The 24,057-nt window shown below is 41.1% G+C and overlaps 2 protein-coding genes across 2 annotated transcripts; one reads left to right on the plus strand and one right to left on the minus strand.

Moving 5' to 3' along the window:
• Nucleotides 1-1,958: 1,958 nt before the first annotated feature.
• dcaf13 (ddb1 and cul4 associated factor 13) lies at nucleotides 1,959-18,450 on the minus strand. Its single transcript, XM_072659200.1, has 11 exons — nucleotides 18,277-18,450; nucleotides 16,826-17,025; nucleotides 16,133-16,240; nucleotides 15,582-15,671; nucleotides 15,295-15,450; nucleotides 13,716-13,793; nucleotides 12,743-12,825; nucleotides 12,169-12,333; nucleotides 11,798-11,933; nucleotides 6,519-6,682; nucleotides 1,959-2,383 (listed from the first exon to the last, which is right to left on the minus strand). Exons 1-11 carry the CDS (start codon nucleotides 18,344-18,346, stop codon nucleotides 2,296-2,298), a joined length of 1,338 nt encoding a protein of 445 aa, XP_072515301.1. The 5' UTR covers nucleotides 18,347-18,450; the 3' UTR covers nucleotides 1,959-2,295.
• A 603-nt stretch (nucleotides 18,451-19,053) lies between these two features.
• c1h8orf76 (chromosome 1 C8orf76 homolog) lies at nucleotides 19,054-24,044 on the plus strand. Its single transcript, XM_072659213.1, has 6 exons — nucleotides 19,054-19,201; nucleotides 21,207-21,302; nucleotides 21,528-21,671; nucleotides 21,786-22,081; nucleotides 22,174-22,306; nucleotides 23,560-24,044. The coding sequence occupies exons 1-6, from the start codon at nucleotides 19,091-19,093 to the stop codon at nucleotides 23,731-23,733; spliced, it is 954 nt and encodes a 317-aa protein (XP_072515314.1). The 5' UTR covers nucleotides 19,054-19,090; the 3' UTR covers nucleotides 23,734-24,044.
• The last annotated feature ends 13 nt before the right edge of the window (nucleotides 24,045-24,057 follow it).

Consider the following 24,057-nt stretch of genomic DNA (forward strand, 5'->3'; position numbering starts at 1 on the left):
TTAAACAACGGACTGGAAAGTACCAATGTGAACAGCACTCCATACCACTGTACTGCGGCATACCTGCATTTATTACTAAATAAATAAATCAACAAACAGCAAAGGATGGACACAGGGCGTGCGAGTCATCAACACCAGACTTCTGAAGGCCTCCTCAGAGTTGAAACGGCAGTGAAGAAAGCCAAGCTGAGATCAAGCTGAAGAGATTGAAATGATGGGATTATGGAATTAGGATGGAGCAGGGAGGTGAAGCAAAGCTCTGATTAAAGGGATAAGGAGGACTCTGATTAAAAGGACATTGCTCGTTAGGATGCCAAGGCAAGTATCAGGTAAGCATCGATACGGCTTATTGAGAGACCCGTAAGTGAAAGCAAGAGATACATTTACAAATATTGTGAATATAAGTAAGACAGTGAGATGTTGTGTAGTATTGTAGATGACATCATTGGCTCACAAGCTCTGCTTTCCCTTTTTGTAAAGCAGAAAAGGACTAAGTTTCATTTCATACTGATTTTATCTGCCAAAAAGAAGGTAGTTCTACCTTATTGGTTCCGCATGTTGGAGCCATACCTGGAATGTTACAGGTATGGTAAGGAAGGAAAAACAAACAAATCAAGCAACAAATTAAAAAAAATAACAACACATGCCATTATCAGATTTAACAATACAGGCAAAAAAAACCCAAAAAACGCTCAACCAATCAAACTGTGTGTCTGGAAGTACCTGCTGTATACAAAATTGCTAATCAAGTTATTAATGTGAAAATATTAGAATTCATAACTGTAATTAATTACATGTTGTGTTGTTGTTAATTATGTAATCACGTGTATGACTAAAGCACAGCAAATTCCTCCAGTAATCATCAATAAAATAAAAATAAAAGTCTGACTTCAGGTGTGCCTCAGTAGTTTCAGATGAGGATAGCCTTGGCTGCTCCAGTGCATTGAACTTTGGGTCCCTCCTGCGATACCTTGTTGTAGGTACTCATCACTGACCCAGAGTCTCTGACCAATCAGTCATCTAAACAGAACGGTTTGACTTGTCGACTCTAAGAACTGACTGTTTCTTACCATTAATATATCTAATACCTCCCAGATCTTCACATAAGCTGTTACAAGATGTTCAAGTTATTGTGTTTACTTTCCTAACGTGCTAATGTTACTAATATTACTGTCTGTATAGTTTAAACAGTTGTGTGTTTCGCTAATAAATTACACTGCTAACAGGCATAACACAATCACAGCACAGGAGTAGTTGGAAATATGTTCTTTTTTTATGGACTCCATTAATTACGATACAGCTTTAAAAAAGGCCAGGACCATGACAGACCATGCTGGTCAGCACTTGCTGAAGACTTATGGATAAATCAACCAGAAGCAAACTAACAAAAGCAAGAGCAGAGTGGAGTTCCAGGTGTCCTTGAGAGCCTCCACTATAACAAGAATCCACAAGCTGTATGAACAACAGTGAGAGGCTGAATAGATAGATAGGTAGAGATAGAGAGATCAATATAGAGAGAGACTACTTTTGGAAGGCATATTGCATACCAGAGGGAAAAAAAACTCAAGGCCTGCATGATGTTTTGGAGATGTTCAGACCCAGTTGTCTAGCCACAGTCTGGCTCTTTTCAAAATGACTCAGATTCTTATTTACTTACTGCCTAATATATCCAACCCTTGACCGATGCCACTGTACATGAGGTTTTAAATTTCACTATATGAGAAAATCATGTTCTTGTTCATTCAATGTTATGAATTATGATGACGTTTTAATGAAGCATATTTTGTTCAGTCTTGTCACTCTTACAAAATGCTCTGCTCTTTAAATGGCAAAAAATCTCTTTGGGTCAAATTAAGAGCAAATATTACCAAAAACGCAAAACAATCACAAAGAGCATAAAATAATGATTTTAATAATGACTATCTGAATCATTGGACATGAGAAAAAAAATCTTGAGGTAATGATGATAAAGACTCTTTATTTTTTCCAGGTCTGCGGGTAATCCTGGGCCCAAGCAATTAGAAATACGACACCCTACTGTTACTTCCAAGTGGAAAACTGCCTATTCCATAACAATCAGTTCAAGATGTTCTTAGTATAAAAGCAGAGTGGGCTACGGAAAGGCTTGTGACAAGTTCACGGCTGATCTTCAAAAATTCCATCAAAACAAAAGCAAACAAACTAAAAATGTTGAGGGTCTTCAAAAACTTCAAGTCAAAAAGGTCAAAAAGTCCTTTGAATGATGTGTGTGCATGTTATTTTGGGACGACTGAAAGTTCTTCCATGAACGATGCGCTATTCCACCACAGTCACCACATGTTTCTCCTTCTCGGTCACCAAGGGAACAGAGTCTGGCTTGCTGTGTTTGCGTACGTTTTGTTCCCTGCAAAAAAAAGAGGAGAGCGAGAGAGAGAGAGACAAAGAGAGACAGACAATGAGAATGAGGCATGACTCAAGCACACATTCATTTCCTCCCTAGCACAGGTGAGCACAACAGCAAAACACACAAGAGCTCATGAGTCACAGAGCAAGTTTAAAGGGTTTTGTGCTTCTACATACATTTAAAGAACTACTTCAGCTCCATTTATAACCTAGTCTCCAAGGGCTGCACCTGTAATGTCAGTCGATTACCACAGACAAGCCATTCCCCTGTGCTTGCAAAAAAATAGAAAACCTGATCTCCCAACATATGTTTATAATAGAGGGTAAAGGGCAGATCCTGACGAAACTGTAATCGACCACATGCTAAAAAATGCAGTACATAGAGACGAGACTGAAAGATTCTGAAGTGTTCCTTTAACTAACCCTACTACCAAGAACAGAGCCACAGGCAAACCTCTGCTACCAGTTTAGAAAATACACGCTATACCAACAAATTTATTGGGGCACGCCTCTTATTGCGACCAAGGTGTGTTATTCAGTCCCATTGCTACAGGTGTATAAGATCAAGCTCCTAGCCATGCAGACTGCCTTTCCACACATTAGTGAAAGAGTGGAAGGTTCTAAAGAGCTCACTGAACTCCAGTGCGGTTCTGTATGTAATAGGAGCCACTGCTGCAACATCAACAACAAGTCAGCTGGTGAAAATGATTTACTATGATAATGATATTCCATCATCAGCTGTGAGTGATATTACTGCACCACAGCAACTCAGCTACAACGTGGCAGACCACGTAAAGCTACAGAGTGGGGTCAGGGCCGAGTGCTGAGCTCAGAGCACAGTGCAGAAAAGTCTCCAATGCTCTGCTGACTGATTTAGAATGGGAGGTCATAAAAGCGCCTGTAGGTGTCCTAATACTTTTGTCCATATAGCGTTTTACTGATCTAGTTTGATTTAGATGCATGTTAAATGGACACATTTTTTATATAAATAGTTTACATATATTAGAGGCGGGAAAAATTCAAAGTAGAAGTATTTGCATATGTAATCACTGTTTTTGCTAAGTGATGGCTATGGTACCCCAGGCGGATGCTAGCTTGTTGCTATGCAGTTACTATGGTATTTCAGGTGGTGGCTACTGTGGTGATTAAATAAACAAACCTGCTCAAACAACAACAACAACAAAAAACAGTTTTGAAACAAACATTTCTTTAAATGAAGGAAGTGTTTGCTATGGCATCCCACTGTTGCTCAGCAGTTACTATGATATTTCAGGTAGGGCTGGGCGATATAGTAAAAATCTTATATCACGATATTTAAAGACATTTTTCACGATACACAATATTCATCACAATACATGTAAAATCACAGTCTAGATACATCAGTATCAACAAAGAGACTCTCCCGTACTGAACACAGTGATTTTTATTCAACATCTGCTGCTCTTCATCTAATTAAACCAGACATTACCCTGTTCGTAATGGAACCTGCAGCTGATTAGTGTTTATTACGCACTGCCAATATCCTGGATATGCTTAGAAAAGCATATTGTGTATCATAAGGCCATAATGCAAAGAAGGTTTTGTTTAATATGCAAAACCTGATTAAACAAAAAAGGAAAATGACATTTTCAAATTACCATTTCATTTACTAATGGAAACAAAGCTGTTTAGCCTAATTTAGTTAGATAATAGACAAATTCGTAGGATTGGACTGGGATTAATTAAACTTGACACACCCATGATTACTGCCAGGTCTATTGAACTGAAACATCAATAACACAGAACCTTTCCAGCTGTGGGAAGTAGGCTAAAAAAAGTCTCACCAAGCAGAACATTGTGCTGCTATCGAAAGATCTCTTCCAGAAGAGATGAAAAAGACACATACTAAAATTACTGCCAGGTCTATTGAACTGAAACATCAATAACACAGAACCTTTCCAGCTGTGGGAAGTAGGCTAAAAAAAGTCTCACCAAGCAGAACATTGTGCTGCTATCGAAAGATCTCTTCCAGAAGAGATGAAAAAGACACATACTAAAATCTGGAAAGGGTTACAACAAAGCCATATCTAAGGTTGTGGGGCACCAGCGAACCACAGTGTGAGCAGTTAAATGTCTCTAAATGAAGATAACTTGGAGCAGTGGAGAGGGGATCTTCCCAGAAGAGGCTAGCCTACTAAAATATCCACAACAGTGCATGAACATCCTAAAAGAACCCACAAGAAACTGCAGGCCTTCCTCGCCTCAGATAAGGCCAGATTAATGATGCCACCATTAGAAAGAGACTTTGGTGAGAAGAATGTGGCTTATCCCACATTCTCTCTTCCACTACACTAGTGAGGAAGAGCCGAGCCGAGCCTGGAACTCTGCCAGGAACTCAGAGCGCAGGGCCCGGCATGAAGCCCGTAAGGACCTTTCAGTTGGCTGCTGGAGCTCAGCCATAATGCAAGAGCAATCACAAGCAGTGAGCTGACCTGTGCCAAGCTGCCCGGGCCAAAAACTCACCCAGCAAAATCTGTAGTGATAACTAATGACTGTGTGCATCATAAGTGCATTTATTAAATGGATAGCTCCGGTAACAGAATCTGATTGGCTAAGCTGTGTTTGAAGCTACTGTACCAATCCTCAAGATATGCACACCTATAACTGCCTCATATCAATTACATCTCATATTAATGTACTGAATATTAACTCAGTTCGGTTTAAATAGAACTGTAAAGCAGAACTCCCATACCATAAACCAGAACCACACTGCATCAGAACAGCTTCAAATGGCTGTGATGTGGTCTGTTTTAGTCAGTACCAACCCCTTGATCCCCTTTAATATTCAGTTATGAGTCTTAATGCAGAAACTACTGCGATTATTATTTGGTTATCATTTAATATGGCATATCTTGCGGAGTCCCACAGGGGACTATGACATGGATGTTAATTATGACAGTAGTGTAGTTATAAAAGTGAAGAAGTGTGGCCTTTCAAACAGGGTTTGTTAAACCCAGACTGCCTCTTAAGTTGCCTCTATATTCCCTATGCAGTGCACTATATGGCTAGTAGGGAACTGTGAACACATGGCTGAACTGTAAGACATATATATTTTTTGCCCAGTCATATGCAGCAGGTTTTAGTTTAAGACTAACGTAGTATACTACGTAGGGAGTAGGGGAGCCATTTGATAGCCTTTGGGAAAAGATGTACAAAACCTCTAGCTTATTGCTAACACCACACTTGAAAACACAGAGCCGCTAATGAAAATTATTACATTATTATCACAGTAAGCACGACCTGGTAACTTTGGCCATTCAGCAATGTTGTCACAAGAACTACTTAAATAGTGAAGATTAGCCATGAACTTATTGGGCTTATTGTTTGGCTTATGTGATGCATCAGATTTGGAAATTAATTAATAATAATAGAGAAAACAGCACATTTAAAAAAAAAGAATTGCAGAGTGGTTTCCTCGGTCAGGCTGTTGCTAAGCTGTTGCTATGTGGTTAATAGGATAAAACTACTATACTAAGGTTATTCTGGTATCCTAGGTAGTCGCTAGGGTGTTGCTCTGCAGTTATGGTTTTCCTAGTGGTTGCTAAGTTTCAAGGTTTTGTCGTGCTATGGCGTTAATACAGCCTTTCTCTGTGGTTGCTATGGCATTTTAGGTGGTTGCTATGGAGTCCCTCTGGTATACTAGATGGTTGCTATGGTATTCCATGTGGTTGGTTTGGTGATACTAGTGTATTTGTATCATTGTTTCCCAGGCGGTCGCTAGTGTTGTTAAGCGATTGCTATTGTGCTGCTAGGTGGTTGTCAAGTGGGTTCCGCTTTACAATGTGCAACCATCATCATCATCATCAATATGTTTCACTTGAACTAAAAAATGTCAAATCAAAATATTGACTAATGATTAGATTCATTCTGATTGTCTTCATTGATTATTAATAAATAATCATAAATTATTTGAAACTTGAGGACAGATTCACATCCCAGTTGAGCTTTACAGAGTGCTCTTGTTTGTAGGTCAGCTAATTGTCATAACCCATGCTGTTTGCTGCTAATCAGCTTTGCTGACTGATGGTTGCAATCACAGTGTACAGACACCCCAAGTATGTTTAAGGGGTAGGGGTCAAGAAAAGAAGGACGCTTACTTCCTGCTTCGCGCTTCCTTTATCTCCCGCAACTCTCGCTTCTGTCTGAAGATGGCTCTGGGCAAGTGCCGGTGGCGGGCAATGCGCCTCACATGTGGGTGGTGCTGGAACTTGTCCCTTAGCTTCTGGTTGTAGTTTAAGGCTGCCTTCTCTCTGGCAGTGAGCTGTGGGTGAAAAGATTATACCAACAATAACAAATATTAAAATAATATTAATATAATAACATACTTGAAATAGTAATACTACTAGCTAGACTGATAGAAGCCTGAGGACATATGCATTTTATGCCCAAAAGTTTCTGGACACCCCTTCTAATGAATGCAGTCAGCTACTTTAAGTCACACCCACACACACAGATGTGCAAATGCACACACAGCTTGTCTAGTCCCTGTAGAGATGTTTTGCCAATAACATCAGACTCTCTGAAGCAGATAAACATGAACCTACTGGCACCATGCTGCCAGGTGTGAACTAGAGGGGTAAAAATCCCCCCAGCACTGAGCTGTGGAGCAGTAGAACTGTGTTCTCTGAAATGATGGTGCTCCATCCAATACGTTTGGGCTGAGCTGGAGTAGGGGCTGAGCTGGAGTAGGGGCTGAGCTGGAGTAGGGGCTGAGCTGGAGTAGGGGCTGAGCTGGAGTAGGGGCTGAGCTGGAGTAGGGGCTGAGCTGGAGAAGGGGCTGAGCTGGAGAAGGGGCTGAGCTGGAGAAGGGGCTGAGCTGGAGAAGGGGCTGAGCTGGGGTGGTGATCATCCAACATCCTGACCTCACTAATGCTCCTGTTGCTGAATGCAATCATGACCTCAAATCAATGCTCAAAAAAAAAAAAATAATAATAATAATACCTTGGATTGTGCAGGAAACAACAAATTAGCAGGTGCCCCAATACTTTTGCCCATATAGTGTATTACTGGGAAGAAGCTTGTGCTCCCATCACAATAAAAAAACTGGTGCATATTTGTCAAACGTGCCTGATAAGCAGTTTGATTGTATCAATAACAAAACTCTATTGGTGTCCATTGATTATTTTCACACAGGAAGAGTCCCTGACTGGAGAGAGTTTGAGGAGGATTTGATTTTGACCTGCAAAAAATAAAAAGGAGAACCAAAAAGGGAGAAAAAAAAGACTGCATCAATACATTACAAGCTCTACCTAAAGACACTAGGTTTCTCTCTCACTGTCCCATAAAAGTCTTCTCGTACTGCCCACGGTGCACCCTCCGCTACAGGCTTTTATTCTAATTAAAAGCAATGATTTTTCCTCCCAAATTTAATTTGTTTAAGGCTAATAGCTGCTGATGCCATAGAAACACTCTGCATCTCCTGACAAAAAGGGAGAGGCCAGTTAAACCTTATTTACGGCATTCTTAACAACGTTCACATGAGCGAGATGACGAGCAGCATGAGGCTGTATAGACTATTACAGACATTTACCACTGCAAGATAGACCACTGTAAAACTGTTAAAGTAACCTCTACAGTAAAGAAGAGAGACACTGCTGTAGTGATCCTACAGGGTGCCAAACGGTGAAGCAAGCTGACCTGCTTAAAGGGATAGTTCAGTGAATAATCAAATGAACATGATTGATCACCGTCCTCAGATACAGTCGATCAGCCAAGGTATGTTTAATATCTGAAGTCTGCTTCATTACTCTAGAATGTAAGAGGTTAAGAGGCTAACGTTGCTAACAAACACTAGACTTGGACTGTCACCAATCTACGTCTACATTAATACATTTCTGGAAACGTCTCTCAACCTGCTCAAAATGCCTCCATACAGTAAGTGGGTGTGGTTTGGAACAGGATAGAACTGAGTTCCAATTTTAAGCTGAATATTAATGGTTTTCTTAAACCATAAACCTAAAATTGATGGTCCATCCATGCTGTTTTGCTTAAGGTAACCAGATTGCTTAAACGTAAACCAGGGACATTTTCAGTCTGGTGTCAATTTACCATTAGAATATTTAATTTAAATAAAAAAAGAAGGCGGTGGTTCAGTGATGTACTTTTTACATGGTAATAACAAAACATGGTACTACAATAAACTGTGGTGAAGGTGAACTGAAAATCATACAGTAGCCTACCATGTTAAGTGAAGCTACACTATATGTCCAAATGTTTGTGGACATCCCTTTCAATAAATGCATTCAGCTAAATAGACACCTGATCATTCATGGTTTCTTCTGAAATCCAAAAAAGACCCTGTTCCTTCTGTCTAGGGAAGGTTTCTTCTCGGTTTCAATTCCAAAAGCTTAATCCAGAACCTGGAGAAACCTGGCAAACCTTTAAGGAGCTAAAGGTACTGCAGACGCTGTCACTATGGGGACAAAACACTGCAGCAAAGCCAGCGTTATTTCACAAACTGAGCTGTCCTATAGGATTACTGTTTGGCGACAGGAGATCAGAGCCTTGATTCAGCATCTCCTCTGAATTTAATTAAAATAATAAAAAAAAACTCCAGCTCTACAACTCGATTGTTTGAATCTTCATTATTTTTCCGAAGTGGCCGGCTTTAAGTGATTGGCCGATTTAAAGTGCTGACAGGTGCACTGCTCGTCCGATCCGCTTAAGTGCAAAGCGTCTGAATAAATCTTATCCGCTGTATGTACAGTGCGAAAAGAGGCCAAAAACCTGCCAGAGCGGAGCTGCCTTAGAGTCTCAGAGCCACTGAGGCTCAGGGTAGATGAGAGAAGTCTTAAAAGAGGGGGGATGAATGTCTCTTCTTTGAATTTCTCAAAGCTTTCAGATTACTTTTGCTACAAACTGTGTGTACATGTTCCTGTATGTCCAGCTTCCTGTAGTTCTTTACAGCAAAAAAAAAAAGCCACCTGACTATTTATTTCTATATTACTTCATTTTTTACACTTTAGGCGTAAACAGCTGTAGACAGTACTAAGAAAGGGTTCTTTGACTGGTAACACTAGCGGAAGCATCTTCTTGGTGCTATATAGAACCACTGACAGAATGAAGGAACCCTAAAGACCCATGAATAATGTTTTTGGCTGTAATGGATAAATTGTAATTTCTCCCTCAAGTAAGTGTGCAAAGCCTTATATTTACATTTAAGCCATTCAGCAGAGGCTCCTATCCAGAGAGACTAACAAAAGGGCTTCCCTGTTACATCCTTAGCGAGTTTGTATAGCTACAATCCACAAAATACCTCAATCTAAGATACTGCCAAATACAAAAGTCAGTATGGATACCTAGGTACACAATACTCAACATACATCACACTGTACCTGAATGTCAATATCAAAGTAAGACATGAGCACATGCACAAATCTTTGATAAGTGCAAGATAAGTGCTGATTTATCTGCCCTTGAATAAGCTGGGTCTTCAATCAGTGTATAAAGACAGTGAGCGACTTCTGCAAGCTGTTCTGACACCCAGGGGAAGTTCTTCCACCACTTTGATGCCAGCACAGAGAAAAGTCTAGATGCCGGTCAAGTAGAGAGGGGTTGGTTCATTCTTGGCTTTGTAGGCCAGCGTCAGAGTTTTGAGTCTGACGAACGCAGCTACAGGAAGCCAGTGAAGATGCCTGAAAGTAGAAACACTGAACGAGCACCTGGGTGGTCTCTCTAGACAGAAAAGGTTAAATTCCCTGGATGTTGTCGAAGAGAAATCTGCATGGGCGAGTGAGGTTTGCAACATGAAAAGAGAAGAGAACAAGAACGATGGTCATCCTCAACTACAGCATGGCTACAAGCTTCCTCAGATGGAGTGACCAGGGAGTTTCTAAAGGAGTGCTTAAGTTGGCCAATTCTATACGATACTGAATTTAAACGATACTTTATTTAAAACCAGTCTGCATGCTAAAAAAATAATTTATTAGCAATTTATAGTTCATATTCTCGTGAATTAAGTGCTTCCTGTTCCTGTATTTCAACCTTTCTGTAATTCTTTAAAGCACAAAAATGACCACCTGATCAGTCATAAGACATTTTTACAAAAATAGCTCTCAACAGTCCTGCTAAAGGGTTTTGATCAGTAACACTAGTGGAAACACCTTCTTGATGCCATTTAGAACCACTGAGGAATTCCACCAGTTCAAAGAACCAGTAAAAGAAACATTCAGACATCCAACTGGTTCTTTAAATTGCCATGGATTATAAAGGTAAAGGTGCACATATTTGTCACTGTACAGCGAAATGTGTCCAATCAGTGGTAGTGAACACACACACACACACACACACACACGTACGTGAACTAGGGGCAGTGAGTACACACACACTCAGAGCGGTGGGCAGAGACCCATCCGGGGAGCAGAGAGGGCTCAAGGGCCCAACAGTGGCAGCTTGCCGAGCCCGGGAATCGAACCCACAACCCTGTTATCAATAGCCCGGCGCTCTAACTGCTGAGCCACCACTGCCCCTTATATTATGGCCACTATCATAGACATATGGTTACAGCTGTGCTTGTACTGCTACTTGCGGTATAACCTGTGTTTCTAGTACAGCACTTTTAAAACAGAGGAGTCATTTACTGGTCAGGTTTTTGTTGTTTTGTGTGTTTATAGAATTACATGAGCCATAAACTCCCATTACAACACTGAAGAAAAGGAGACTCTTTCTTGGCAAAGCCTGAGCGATGGCAGCACTGCCATGAAGCCACTCTATGAGAGCGATTCCCTCTCCTACAGAGTCAGCCTAAGTGCTTGGCAGCGGCCTCTGCTGTTGATGCTGGCACATCTATCGTATTAGTGTCTGAGATAAACCTTGCAGAACCTTCTAAAACAGAGGAACACCTCTCTGATCAGAACTTTGCAGAAAATGCTGGAGTAAATTTATGTACTATACTGTTTAGATGGCTTTTCAAACACAACCCATAAGAGAACCAACATGTCATAAGGTTAATAATGTCATTAAGGTCCAGCCTATTGACAGTGCATTTAATCTTTTCTAGAGCAAACACATTAGACACTATTAGCTTTGGGACATCTCCTTATTTACTGTTTCTTCCTGTAAATGGTATTTTGTTGGAATAACTGTCTCTACTGTACAATAAAGTTTTTCTACTAGGTTCTGGAGTTCTCACTGCTGGGAAGATTTGATTGCATTCAGAGACAAGAGTGTTAGTGAGGTCAGGATGTTTGCTCCAGAGAGCCCTATTCTATTAGCAGCATTCTTCTACAGGGACTAAATAAACTGCTAACCCCCCACCCCACTCAGTCCAAAGCCAAACCAACCAGATAAAACTCCTAAAACATTATAAACATCACTAAATAAAAACCATAAATAACACATTAGCAGACATTAATAGCGAAACGTTAATGGCTCTCACCACTCCCAGCTTCTCTGAGGCGTTGGCCTTCCACAGCCGGATGTTCATCTCGTCAGATCCCGTCAGGATGTACTTGTTGTCCGCAGACCATTTCACACAGATGACGTGCTGCATGCGCTTGGTGTGGTACACCTCCCTGTAGTGAGTCAGGTTGAGATGGCGTCATTATCTTTCAGGAAAACTATACTGATGCCCTGGATTAGGAGTCATGTCTCATCAGAAAGTACTGTATAGTGATCACATCATTTAGCCTTTCTCCTTATTATATTTAAATGTCTGATCTTAAATATTTTAAGTTCCCAATATGATTCCAACACCACTGTGCAGCCCATGTCTTTAATCTGTAAAGCCTGATTCTCCTCCTCACGTACCTGCTGTGGCCACTGTCTTTAGGGAAGATTCGGACAGTCTTGTCAAAACTGGCCGACACAAACTCTTTCCCTGTGGGTGAGTAGTCTACATCCAGCACTGCAGAGACATGGTCCATGTGCACTTTCACTGGAGCGTCCAGACGTCTCATGTCATACGTGTACAGACTATCAAAAGAGAAGCAATTAACAGATTAGTGACGGACATTTACAGTGAAGCAAAGGCAGTGGACATGGTTATTATAATAGTAACAGGGGGTTCGGTTCAAATGTAAGATCAGGGGTGGGCAATGGGGGCCGGAGTCCAGCACAGTTTGCTGATCTCCCGGCTCCAACAGACCTACTAAACCCGCCAATTAACTGGCATCAGGTGTGCTTGAGCAGGACAATCCCAAAAAACGTGCAGGAATCTGAACCTCCAGAGCCGAAACTGCCCATCTACCCAAAACTCAGCATAAGTATGTGAGCCAGATGGCATTATTGTGAATGTAAATATATTCGGTAACTGAATTTCTTTAAGACACCAACGAGGCAGCCAATGAACTCATTCCTTTAAAATGCGCTTAGTACAACTCACTTGTAGTCCTCACTGGAGCATGTGAAAAAGTAAGCCTCCATTGGGTTCCAGCAAAGTGTGTTACTTCTCAATTTCATTATGACCTGAAATAGAGTAGAGTTAATGTCAACAGGTACAAGGCAGTGTATATAAAAATATATATTATAATATTTATTTATTTATGTATTTATAATGCAAAAAAAACAACATCATGGCAGCAGAACAGAAGAGCTCCTTATCTGTGCAGTAGGTGTTTATTTTCTCAGTAAAACACTAATATTAGAATAAATACTAATAACATTCATACAGAAAGTCATGAGTTTCCACCACAGTGTTCATTAAAACATCTCCAAGCTCTCTTCATGTGAATCTAGTATTATTTTAAGTTCTCCTCCAACACCTGGTTTGGTAAATCAGTGCTTAATGATGGTAAATCAGGTGAGCTGCTGCTGCTGCTGCTGCTGCTACTGCTGATTGAATTGAACGTCCAGGAGGAAACAAGCTCTATGCTTCAGACCAGCTCACAAGACCTCACCTACTTTCTTCAGAAGGAGACTTTCTTGTTCCTTTCACTGTATTTATGTTTACCTGCATCTGTTCTAATGGAATCTCAGAATCGGGAAGACTGCTGGGAGAAATGGTTTTAAATAAAGTGCTTAGGTGCCTAAAACGTCTGCACAGTACTGTAGTTAACAAGCACTTATGTATTTTAATATTGGGATTCTTTTGTTTACATAAGTCATAAAAACGGATTTCTTTCTAAATACACACAAAACGTTCTTCACACCATAGTCATTTAAAAGCTTTAACCAGGCATAACAACAAATGCAGTGTGCTGTTCACATGTCCACATGTATAAACAGGTAACTGCTGAAAGCAAGCACTGATCATATCGCTGGTGTGCAGGTAAACACACTCCGTGATCTTCGCTAGACTGAGCTACACAAATGACGAAGTCCTGCACCCTAAAAGCCTGAGGTCAGACCTCCATTACCTTTTTAAGGGGAGTAGATTCTCTCATGTCATAGAGAATGAGGCTTCTGTCTGAGGCACAGCTGGCAAGAAGTTCAGTCTGTGAAAACATTTGAAGGAAATTAGCGGTTTTAACGGTAAATGAGAAGCCATAATGAAATGTCAGAGGATACACTGAAGAGACACATCGTTCTGCAGTGGAGATACAGATTATAAGATAGTAACATCATATGACACTGCTAACATCTTCAAACAAATGTAGCAGCTTCAGCAGCTTCAATGTTAGTGAGGTGTGATTCAAGCACAAAATACTGAAAAAACAGCAGCCTTAATTATCAAAGACAACCATATTCATCATTAGTGTTGAACACAGATAGAATGTGGCCTTTGCCTTCAAACCATCTGTGCAGTGAACACACACACACATACACACAGTGGACAGTGACCACTTGTGCCCAATGGGGGGGGGGTGGGCATCCATCACTGCAGTGGCCAGGGAACAAAGAGGGTTAAGGGGCTAACAGTGGCAGCCCAGATATATTTTTGTTAGATATGGTATCTCTGTTGGTACGGTAGGACTCTGCTGGTGGTGGTTCTCATAGGGGTCTCTTTAGGAACAATTTGATAACGTATTTGATTAAATGCTGAATGATGTTTCTATGTAATCCCCCATCCCACTGATATCCTGTTGCAATTACAAGCCAAAAAAAGTCTCTCACTGGCACAACAGGCCATTAATTAATAAATAAAGTCAATGGAAAAGTTTTTTTGTTTTTTAAGGAGTATTTCTATTGGTCCACTGATCATGAAACTTTGACACAGTGTAAAAAACACAACTGCCAGATTCAGAAAACACACAGAGACAAAATAGAGACAAGATTTGTGTGTCACAGTCACGTAACGTGATTGCCCACTGTCTACACTGCAAAGTGGGGTTTTATTTACGGACAGCAATTTCATGTTTTTCATGCATTTGGTCGCCGTGTTTAGTGGTTTACTAACTAGTAACACCACACCTGCTGACACTAATACATCTTTAGTCTCTCTTGAAACGTGAACAAGGCTGCTCTAATGCTCTCATCATGAATCAAGAAGAAGGACTAACGGCTCAAATGAGAAGTCATAGCAATAACAACCTGAGGTGCAGTCAAGTTTGTCCCCCAGAAATCCTCAGAGAGCATAACTGGCCTCACTCTCTTTAGGTGGGTAGGATGGAACTAATATTCCCGTTAGCAGCAGTTTGAAAGGAACTGGTTGGCTGTCTTTACTTATGCACATGCTAGCTCCCCCCTCCCCTTCCAGCACTGGTAGTACTAGGACAGAGTCCTATCTACTCAGTGGATATTGCAAATGACTGGGAGAATTGAGTGGTAACTGTTAGGTAAACTATAACTAGCCATGACAACCCAGAATAATTGATTTTTATTTTTACTGACCACCATTTTTACTGATCTTCAGATCAAAGATCATGTAATGTAATTCCTTTGTAGTTCCTTTAACAGCTTAAATAACAGCAACCAAAACCTCCTCCCTAGCTGGAAACTGGTTCTGTATTAACTGTGATAGTTAAAAATACTGCATGTATGTGCATGCATGCTCACCTCCACAGGATTATAGCGGACACAGCTGAAGCTGTCTACTCCCCAGCTGAAGGACCGGATTGGACTGCTCCTTAGCTCGTCCCAGATGTCCACAGTCTGACCACAGGTGGCAAACGTGCCTTCTGTCTGGTGGTGGTCAATGCCTGTGTACACAGCCTGTCAGGTAAGGGGAACACAAAGTTAAGTATTCATCAACCAGTAGTGTCACAGTAGTGTTATTAATATATTAAATCACACAAATACATAAAGATTAACCCCCCTATTTTCCAAAAAACATCATATCATACCTTCCCAAGAATAGTGTTCAGAGGCTCTTCCTTCTGCCCATAACCAGGAGGCTCCATGCTCCACTGTTTGATAGTTTTATCATCTCCAACCTGCCAACAAGAACCAATCAGAACAGAACATACACATAGATAAACGACCTGGAGGACTTCCGTGGTCAAACACTGCCCCAGTACAGCAGGTATATCAAATTAAGCACATGAAGGAGTTCCAGTGCTTTAATACATGAGAAGATGCCTTAAAGGGACACTCCAGCCAGACCAGTAAGATGCATACTGAAGGTGGGAGAAACTTCCCTACTAGGAGGATGTGCTGGAGAGTCACAAATGCATGCACACACCCGAGCTACCTTTTGTGTTTATAGGTTTTCTTTGCCAGGTGATGTGTGCAGAAGTCAGATGGATAACATTTTAAACAGCTACCCCCCAACAATGCACCCAAAAGCACACTGAGGTCTTTCCAACAGAAGGGGACTTCCTAGCTTGAAAGAGTGTTCCTATAAGGATGATCAGCAGCGCTAAGCCATGTGGACGTGGTGTCAGGGATATATTACCGTGAAAAATGAAGTTCCACAAAAGCGAGAGCATATTCCCCTCGCAAAGCCTTCATGAGCTTGGATCGTGCGCAGGCATTCCCGCTTACTCAGGTTCCAAACCTTCACCTACAATGGATAAAAACAGACGGTTATAGTACAGGCATTTAGGGCTGCCACTTTTTCCTTTCTTATAATGATACGGACGTCTTAAGTATTGTCCAATTGCAATGCAATATTTAACGTTAAGCAAGTTGGCTATCTACTACTCTAATGCACCACAGGACAAAATACACAGCTATAATCCCATCACACAGTGTGATAATGGCTGTGTATTGGCAAGAACCTTACAATATGATACACACTGCAAAACATGGGTTCCAATCCAATATATTATAAATACATTATTATTATTATTATTATATTATAAGTACATTATTAATATATATTATTTTTATTATATAATAATATAATATAATATTCTATTATTATTATTATTATATTGCAATATTATAAACAAGACAATATACTGATATTTATTTTAATCTTCAGGGAAACTGTTATAGTACAAATATATCAATTATATACCATTATATCAATAAAATCTGAGCAAAAAAGGTTTAATTAAATTTATAAAAATCAGAACAGTGGGATCTAAAAATGATGGGTATCATAACCCGGCGAGAAAAATAAGAGGGAACCAAGACCACCCACCTCTCCATCACAGGCTCCAGACAACACCGTGGACAGACTCTTAGCGTGCTTGGCCATGCAGTTAATGCCGTCCCTGTGACCATCCAGCGAGGCCACAAAGGGCTTGGAAAAGATGCGTTCCATCTTGGTGGCATTCAGAGCCCTGGTGTACTCTCTTGGCACTTCGAATGGGTGGAGGGTAGGATCATAATTCCTGGGAACTTAAAAGTAAAGAAAATAAAAGTTAGATTTAATTCCCATGGATCTGAAGTATCTGCAGATTGTCTGAGCACAGACTAGTACAAAACTTATGTAACCATTAAACCGCCAGAGTTAAATAGTGAACATCAGTAAACAACAGTACTATCACAGATGGGTAGATCTGTTACAGTAAATGAGCTTTGAAATCTAAACAGGCTGAGGGCATTTCTCCACCCGAACTGGCTCCTGTACTTTTGATTAGCTGGTTTTGCGCAATTACACTCACTGCTTAATACTGCTACTGGATAATCACTGCTCTTGTGGTAATATGCAGCGGTTAGATCTGATCATCAACAATAACAATATTACCAAAGCTCATACTGCGCAAAAGCCTTGCATTTCCAACAGTGATGCAATAGTGGGGCAGTGGTTCGAGCTCCGGGCTACTGATGGGGCAGTGGTGGCTCAGCGGTGAGAGCGCCGGGCTATCGATAACAAGGTTGTGGGTTCGATTCCCGGGCTTGGCAAGCTGCCACTGTTGGGCCCTTTACCCTCTCTGCCCTCTCTGGAGTTGGCTGCCCACCGCTCTGTGTGTGTGTGTACTCACTGCCCCTAGTTCACTAGTGTGTGTGAGTGCACTACCACAGATGGGTTAAATGCGGAGGACACATTTCGCTGTACAGTGTACAGTGACAAATACATGCACCTTTAACTTTAATGACAGGGTTGTGGGTTCGATACCCGGCAATACCTTGGCAAGCTGCCACTGTTGGGCCCTTGATCAAGGCCCTTAACCCTCTCTGCTGCCCTGGTGCTGGAGGGTGTGTGCTTACTGCTCTTAGTTCACTAGTGTGTGTGTTCACTACCACAGATGGGTCAAATGTGGAGGACATAGTACACAGTACAGTACATAAGTATCTGTATGGGGTGTGGACTACTATCACTCAAAAATTCAACAAGACATGCTGAGTAGGGGTGCCCAAACTTTTGCACACTACTGTAAATATATTCTTACCCTTTTTTCTACTCCTAGAGCTCACTGATACTGTCTGCTGCTGTTCCTGCAGGTATGCCTACTTGCATGCATGCATGTTTACACAGCTGTGGCTGTTAGCACCTGGATTCTCTATAAAGCTTCGTGTTTTGCTATTTTGCATTAATTTACACTAGAAAACCCGAGCAACAGCTGCCCCTCTCCACGTTAAAGGTCTATCAGGTCCGTGTGAGCGTGTGTTAGCCAGTTAGCGTTAGCCCGCTGGCCCAGCACTCACCCCGCTGGATGTCTCTCGTTGTTTCTCGAACATAATCGTCCGGATTCCTGCAGAGCACCTTCACCTTCATGCCTCTTTATTTACCAGGGTTTGATCATACGCCGGGGCCTAATAGAGTTAAGCAATCGCGCACTTCTCAAACACACTCTGAGCCCACTATGGACCGACCATGTGTTTACGTGACGTAGAACAGCAGAGAGAGTGGCGCTGCTGCCCCCTGCTGGCAGGGCCGAGTCCAGGGGGACTGTTTACCACTGAAATCAAATCACACGTAAATATCTTGTATCCAGACTTTCATAAAACAATTTATTCAGTGAAAGTGAAGTTAAATAATTAAAAAATTAAAAAAGTTAAAAAATTAAAACTCTAAAAAAAACAAAAAACAAATACAAACTTTTTGCAGTGTGATATTAATGTACTGCTTATGTAATTCATTACATATATGACTTATGACCTATTAATTATTATAGTATTATATATATATTATATATTATTATTATTTATATTGTACAGTACTGGACAATTATTTATACCGCAGAAAACAAATCATAATTAGTCTTCTAAAATGGTAAAAGTACAGTTCTTTACCAAAACCCAGAAAAAGACGTGCAGAGGGGGATAATGTCCCCTCAGGACCTCCGCACTGCACTGTACAGGGAACACGCAGCTGTTTGAGCTTCAGCCGTGGTCTGTTCTCAGGCTCGAGCGGTAGGGGGCGATGTCGCCAGCTGTAGTGCTGCTGAACTCGTGTAGAAGAACGGGATCCGCTTCACATGTCCGGTAAACAGAGCAGGCATGTGCTGTGTGGGCTAGGATGGAAATACTGGGCAGCACGTTTGATGATTCAGTTTTTGAGGAGTCTCGAAACAGAGCTTCATCAGTAACAGTGCTGCCAGCATACGAGCCCAAGTCCTGCGAGCCTGAGGTGAGTAGCTTTGCTGCATTTGCTGTGAAGGTCCAGCTCCCATAGCTCGCATCTGTGCCTCTGTGCTGGTCCTGACCCAGTTAAAGGAGAACTGACCGCAGTAAGGACTGCTGCATCTGCTGTAAACACACCTGCCCCCACACACAGGTGGGACGATGGGATAGGGAGTGAGAGGTTTTGGATAGAGAGTGAGAGGTTTTGGATAGAGAGTGAGAGGTTTTGGATAGAGAGTGAGAGGTTTTGGATAGGGAGTGAGAGGTTTTTGGATAGGGAGTGAGGGGTTTTGGATAGAGAGTGAGAGGTTTTGGATAGAGAGTGAGAGTTTTTGGATAGAGAGTGAGAGGTTTTGGATATAGAGTGAGAGGTTTTGGATAGAGAGTGAGAGTTTTTGGATAGAGAGTGAGAGGTTTTGGATAGGGAGTGAGAGGTTTTTGGATAGGGAGTGAGGGGTTTTGGATAGAGAGTGAGAGGTTTTGGATAGAGAGTGAGAGTTTTTGGATAGAGAGTGAGAGGTTTTGGATAGAGAGTGAGAGGTTTTGGATAGAGAGTGAGAGGTTTTGGATAGGGAGTGAGAGGTTTTTGGATAGGGAGTGAGGGGTTTTGGATAGAGAGTGAGAGGTTTTGGATAGAGAGTGAGAGGTTTTTGGATAGGGGGTGAAAGGTTTTGGATAGAGAGTGAGAGGTTTTGGATAGAGAGTGAGAGGTTTTGGATAGGGAGTGAGAGGTTTTGGATAGGGAGTGAGAGGTTTTGGATAGGGAGTGAGAGGTTTTTGGATAGGGGGTGAAAGGTTTTGGATAGGGAGTGAGAGGTTTTGGATAGGGGGTGAGAGGTTTTGGATAGGGGGTGAAAGGTTTTGGATAGAGAGTGAGAGTTTTTTGGATAGAGAGTGAGAGGTTTGGATAGGGAGTGAGAGTTTTTGGATAGAGAGTGAGAGGTTTTGGATAGAGAGTGAGAGGTTTTTGGATAGGGAGTGAGAGGTTTTTGGATAGGGAGTGAGAGGTTTTTGGATAGGGAGTGAGAGGTTTTTGGATAGGGAGTGAGAGGTTTTTGGATAGAGAGTGAGAGGTTTTGGATAGAGAGTGAGAGGTTTTGGATAGAGAGTGAGAGGTTTTGGATAGAGAGTGAGAGTTTTGGGTAGAGAGTGAGAGGTTTTTGGATAGGGAGTGAGAGGTTTTTGGATAGGGAGTGAGAGGTTTTTGGATAGAGAGTGAGAGTTTTTTGGATAGAGAGTGAGAGGTTTTGGATAGAGAGTGAGAGGTTTTGGATAGGGAGTGAGAGGTTTTTGGATAGAGAGTGAGAGGTTTTTGGATAGAGAGTGAGAGGTTTTGGGTAGAGAGTGAGAGGTTTTGGGTAGAGAGTGAGAGGTTTTTGGATAGAGAGTGAGAGGTTTTTGGATAGAGAGTGAGTGAGGGGTTTTTGCTGGACAGTGAGTGAGGGGTTTTTGCTGGACAGTGAGACAGTGTTCACTTACACTGTGTCATGTGAACAGAAGTTCATAAATGGACCAATAGAAATGATGCACACTGATCAGCCATAACATTAACACATGATTATTAAACAGTGATCATCTCCATCTACAGCGTGTTCTGTCAAGGGGTGGATATATAAGGCAGTAAGGGAACAGTCAGTTCTTGAGGGCGATGTGTTAAAAGCAGGGGAAATGGACAAGCATAAGAATGTTCTGGCTGATCTCAGTGTATTAACCATTCAGGTCTACTTTGTTGATACCGAATGCCAAAACTACTTTAAATACTATCTAAAGAGAAAAAACTAATGGACTTTAAAACCTTTTTAGACAAGTTACAGGTTGTTGCATTATTGTTTTTTCATAAAACTAATGCATCTTAGAAAATACTCTGAGGATCTGTAGGCCCAGAACAGAAACCAGCAAAACAGACTACCAAACTCTTAAAATTAAGGCATATACAAATATTATTAATAGTATTTTCATGTGTAATATTTAACAATGCAATCCTGATTTTTCCTTTTTTCCTCTGATTTTAGTGGTTTTGTCACCATGAAAAGTTTGAAGATGTGTTGGACGAGCAGAAGACCATGAAGTTTCGGGCAGACCTGAAATACAGGAGAAAACAGTATCAGGTGCTTTACTGCTCAGTGAATGTGAACACGCCTGTTTGATTTGTTCAGAAAGTTGCGTCTTGCAGTTTTGAGAGTGAGATTATTATGGATTCTGTAGAGGTAGTACAGACAGTTGGAATAAAATCCTGGGGTGGATTTTTACTTTCTAGTCCTGGATTTGCCACTTTTGGGATTTTGTATTATTCAGTAAGATAAATGACACATTATTGCTTCTGAAAATTACAGGTTGCTCTTGACGACTACACCACTTGCCTTTCCTTGGTGCCTAACGAGAATCTGTCTCTCAAAAGAGATGTATTGGAGAGCATTGCACGATGCTACAGTCATCTCGGATTGCGAGAACAAGCCCTAAAGACCTGTGAAAAGCTGGTAAGAAAGCTTTTTCCTCATTGTTTGGTTTCAGCATCAGCCATGCTTGATCTGTGCCTCGTTTCCTTCCTTTCTCATATACGTTTTGGTTTCTCTGACTTCTTGTATTGACAGAGGAAGGAGGCAACCAACACCTGCCACCTGACCTGCGTACTTCTGCTGGAGGTGACCATCCACGATGGCTGTGGAGATGTGAGGAAGAGCATCTCTAGCCTGCAGCAACTTTGTTCCATTCACCCATTCAATCCATGGCACTGGTTAAAACTGGGTATGAGCTACCAAAGCCTCCGGGAGTGCTCCACTTGCCCAGAGAACCTGAAGATCTCTTTGGAGCCCCAGGCTTTGGTTCAGCAGTGGGAGGAGAAGAACCTGGCACGGTTAAAGGCCTCCATGTGCTTTATTAGAACCAGGTCTGTTTATTCAGTTAAAAATGTACAAATGGTAGAAACCAACACCTGCCTTGATGGGATATGGAAATGATGTCTGCTCCTCATTTATGCAGGATGCTGATTGACATACTGATGATTCAGCAGTTCTCATTCGTGCTGGAGAAGAGCAAGAGAGCCTTAAAGGAAATTGAGGAGTCTCTGCAGAGGCTGCAGCTGGATAAGAACACACTCCTAACCATATCTGAGGTAAGACATGGGCCTCTTTTCCCACTGCAGGGCTGAATGGTTCTGGGCATTGAACACGGTTCCAGGTGGACACGGTTTGGTAAGGAACGCCAGACCGCTTGGTTTTCTCAGCCTGGTTAGGTAACTGTAGGTGGGAGGGCTTAATGACATAGTAATCTGCTGATCTGCTGTCACCTTTATACCTCAACATCTGGATTGTTTGTTTCGTTTTAGCTTATTCAAGGGCATTGAGTATTAGTGCACAAGTTTAGCAAGTCCAGCATCGCTATCGCTGCATATATTGTCTTTTATGTTGTGACCTCGGCTATAGTTGGCTATAGTTGTTGGATTCCAACATGATTTGGGATACAACGTCTATATAATGGCCTCCTTGGTGTGATTTGAGACCAGTGTGATTTATGCTTGCGGATTACACGGCGCTAGAAGATTAATTTCGGCTTCAGTAAGTTAGCTAGCACTAGTGTAAGACTAAATAACTAAACTGTTGCATACTTATTATGAGACACCGTGCACTTCCTGGTGCTGATTTTGCAACACAGCAAATGGAAAAAGAAACCATAACCAGTGCAGAATGGTACAACGTGGCCAGTTTTACACTGGTTAGACTGGTCAATACTTGTGCAGAATGAATAAGCTTATCAATATTTAATACCCCCTTCAGACAATCCTCGTAGTCCTTAAATGACTCTGGTTAAGCAGTGTTACAAAATTCATGAGACACTATTCCCTGTTAAATGTCAGTTATGCAACAAAATGATTTTGAAGCTTTTATTTGCATGCTGCAAATGACTTTAGCTATGTATTTTAACTATTTATGATGGTTATTATCGGGATATGTGTTTTTAAATAGAGCCCAGAAACTGAAATCAAACAAATGGGACTACTGAACAGAACCAGTAATTTAACTGTGAAAGTTTATGTTGAGAACGCCTTCATAATATGGACAGCGCACCTTGGTTATTTTCTAGTTATATGGTGACAGTGGTCAAAAGAGTGAGAGACGCTGTAATGTAGCAAGAGCAACTACTCTTACTTAACTGTCAAGATGCTGCTTACCATGTGTATAATATGATGCACAGTGATGTGATGCAGAGATGTAACATTTAACATTAAATTAAAGAGTATATATATATAATGTGTGTGCGTGTATGTATGTATGTATGTATGTATATGTGTATGTATGTATATATAATTATAGCTTAAGGACAAAAGTTTAAAGGTCTGCACTGCTGCTGCTGTTGTTGTCTATACAGGTAATGGCAGAAGATCTGAACCCAGAAAAGATGCGAGAGGAGAACCAGGATGGTGAGAGCTTATCAGGTCTTGCAATCAAGGACTTTGAAGAGAGGTGGTGGAACAAACTACACACATGCCTGCTTATGGAGAAAACCGATTTATCCGATGATAAAACATTGGAGTTTAGGTGAACTTGAACACCACGGATTTTAGAATAGGAGTGTATTTAAACGTGTGTGTATAATAATGCAAGTTTTAATGATTCAGTCTCATAAAGAAGTATCATCTATATTTAGTTTTTTTTTAAGAATGAAGATTTTACATCTTTGCTATGTGAATATAAGAATGTAAGAATGTAAGTACACTGCATATTTCTGAACTGATGACATTAGTGGTATTTAAGTGTGGGAAATGATTGCTTGTTGATAAATCTGCTGTCATTTTAATGATATTAATAAAATATTTCTGTGACTTACACCATGTATGTTAAGAAATAATGATAATGAGACCATGTG

Source organism: Salminus brasiliensis, chromosome 1 (assembly GCF_030463535.1).
Source record: "Salminus brasiliensis chromosome 1, fSalBra1.hap2, whole genome shotgun sequence".
Lineage (NCBI taxonomy): Eukaryota > Metazoa > Chordata > Actinopteri > Characiformes > Bryconidae > Salminus > Salminus brasiliensis.

What these genes read in the sequence shown, in the direction of transcription:
- c1h8orf76 (XM_072659213.1), top strand. Translation starts at nt 19,091, where the DNA reads ATGGAAATACTGGGCAGCACGTTTGATGATTCAGTTTTTGAGGAGTCT. An exon ending in TAAAGACCTGTGAAAAGCTG is followed by an intron (nt 21,672 to 21,785) that starts GTAAGAAAGCTT and finishes TTGTATTGACAG; the next exon opens with AGGAAGGAGGCAACCAACAC. An exon ending in ATGTGCTTTATTAGAACCAG is followed by an intron (nt 22,082 to 22,173) that starts GTCTGTTTATTC and finishes TCATTTATGCAG; the next exon opens with GATGCTGATTGACATACTGA.
- dcaf13 (XM_072659200.1), bottom strand. Translation starts at nt 18,346, where the DNA reads ATGAAGGTGAAGGTGCTCTGCAGGAATCCGGACGATTATGTTCGAGAA. An exon ending in TGCTCCAGTGAGGACTACAA is followed by an intron (nt 12,334 to 12,742) that starts GTGAGTTGTACT and finishes CTCTTTTGATAG; the next exon opens with TCTGTACACGTATGACATGA. An exon ending in CCTCAGAGAAGCTGGGAGTG is followed by an intron (nt 6,683 to 11,797) that starts GTGAGAGCCATT and finishes TTTCACCCACAG; the next exon opens with CTCACTGCCAGAGAGAAGGC.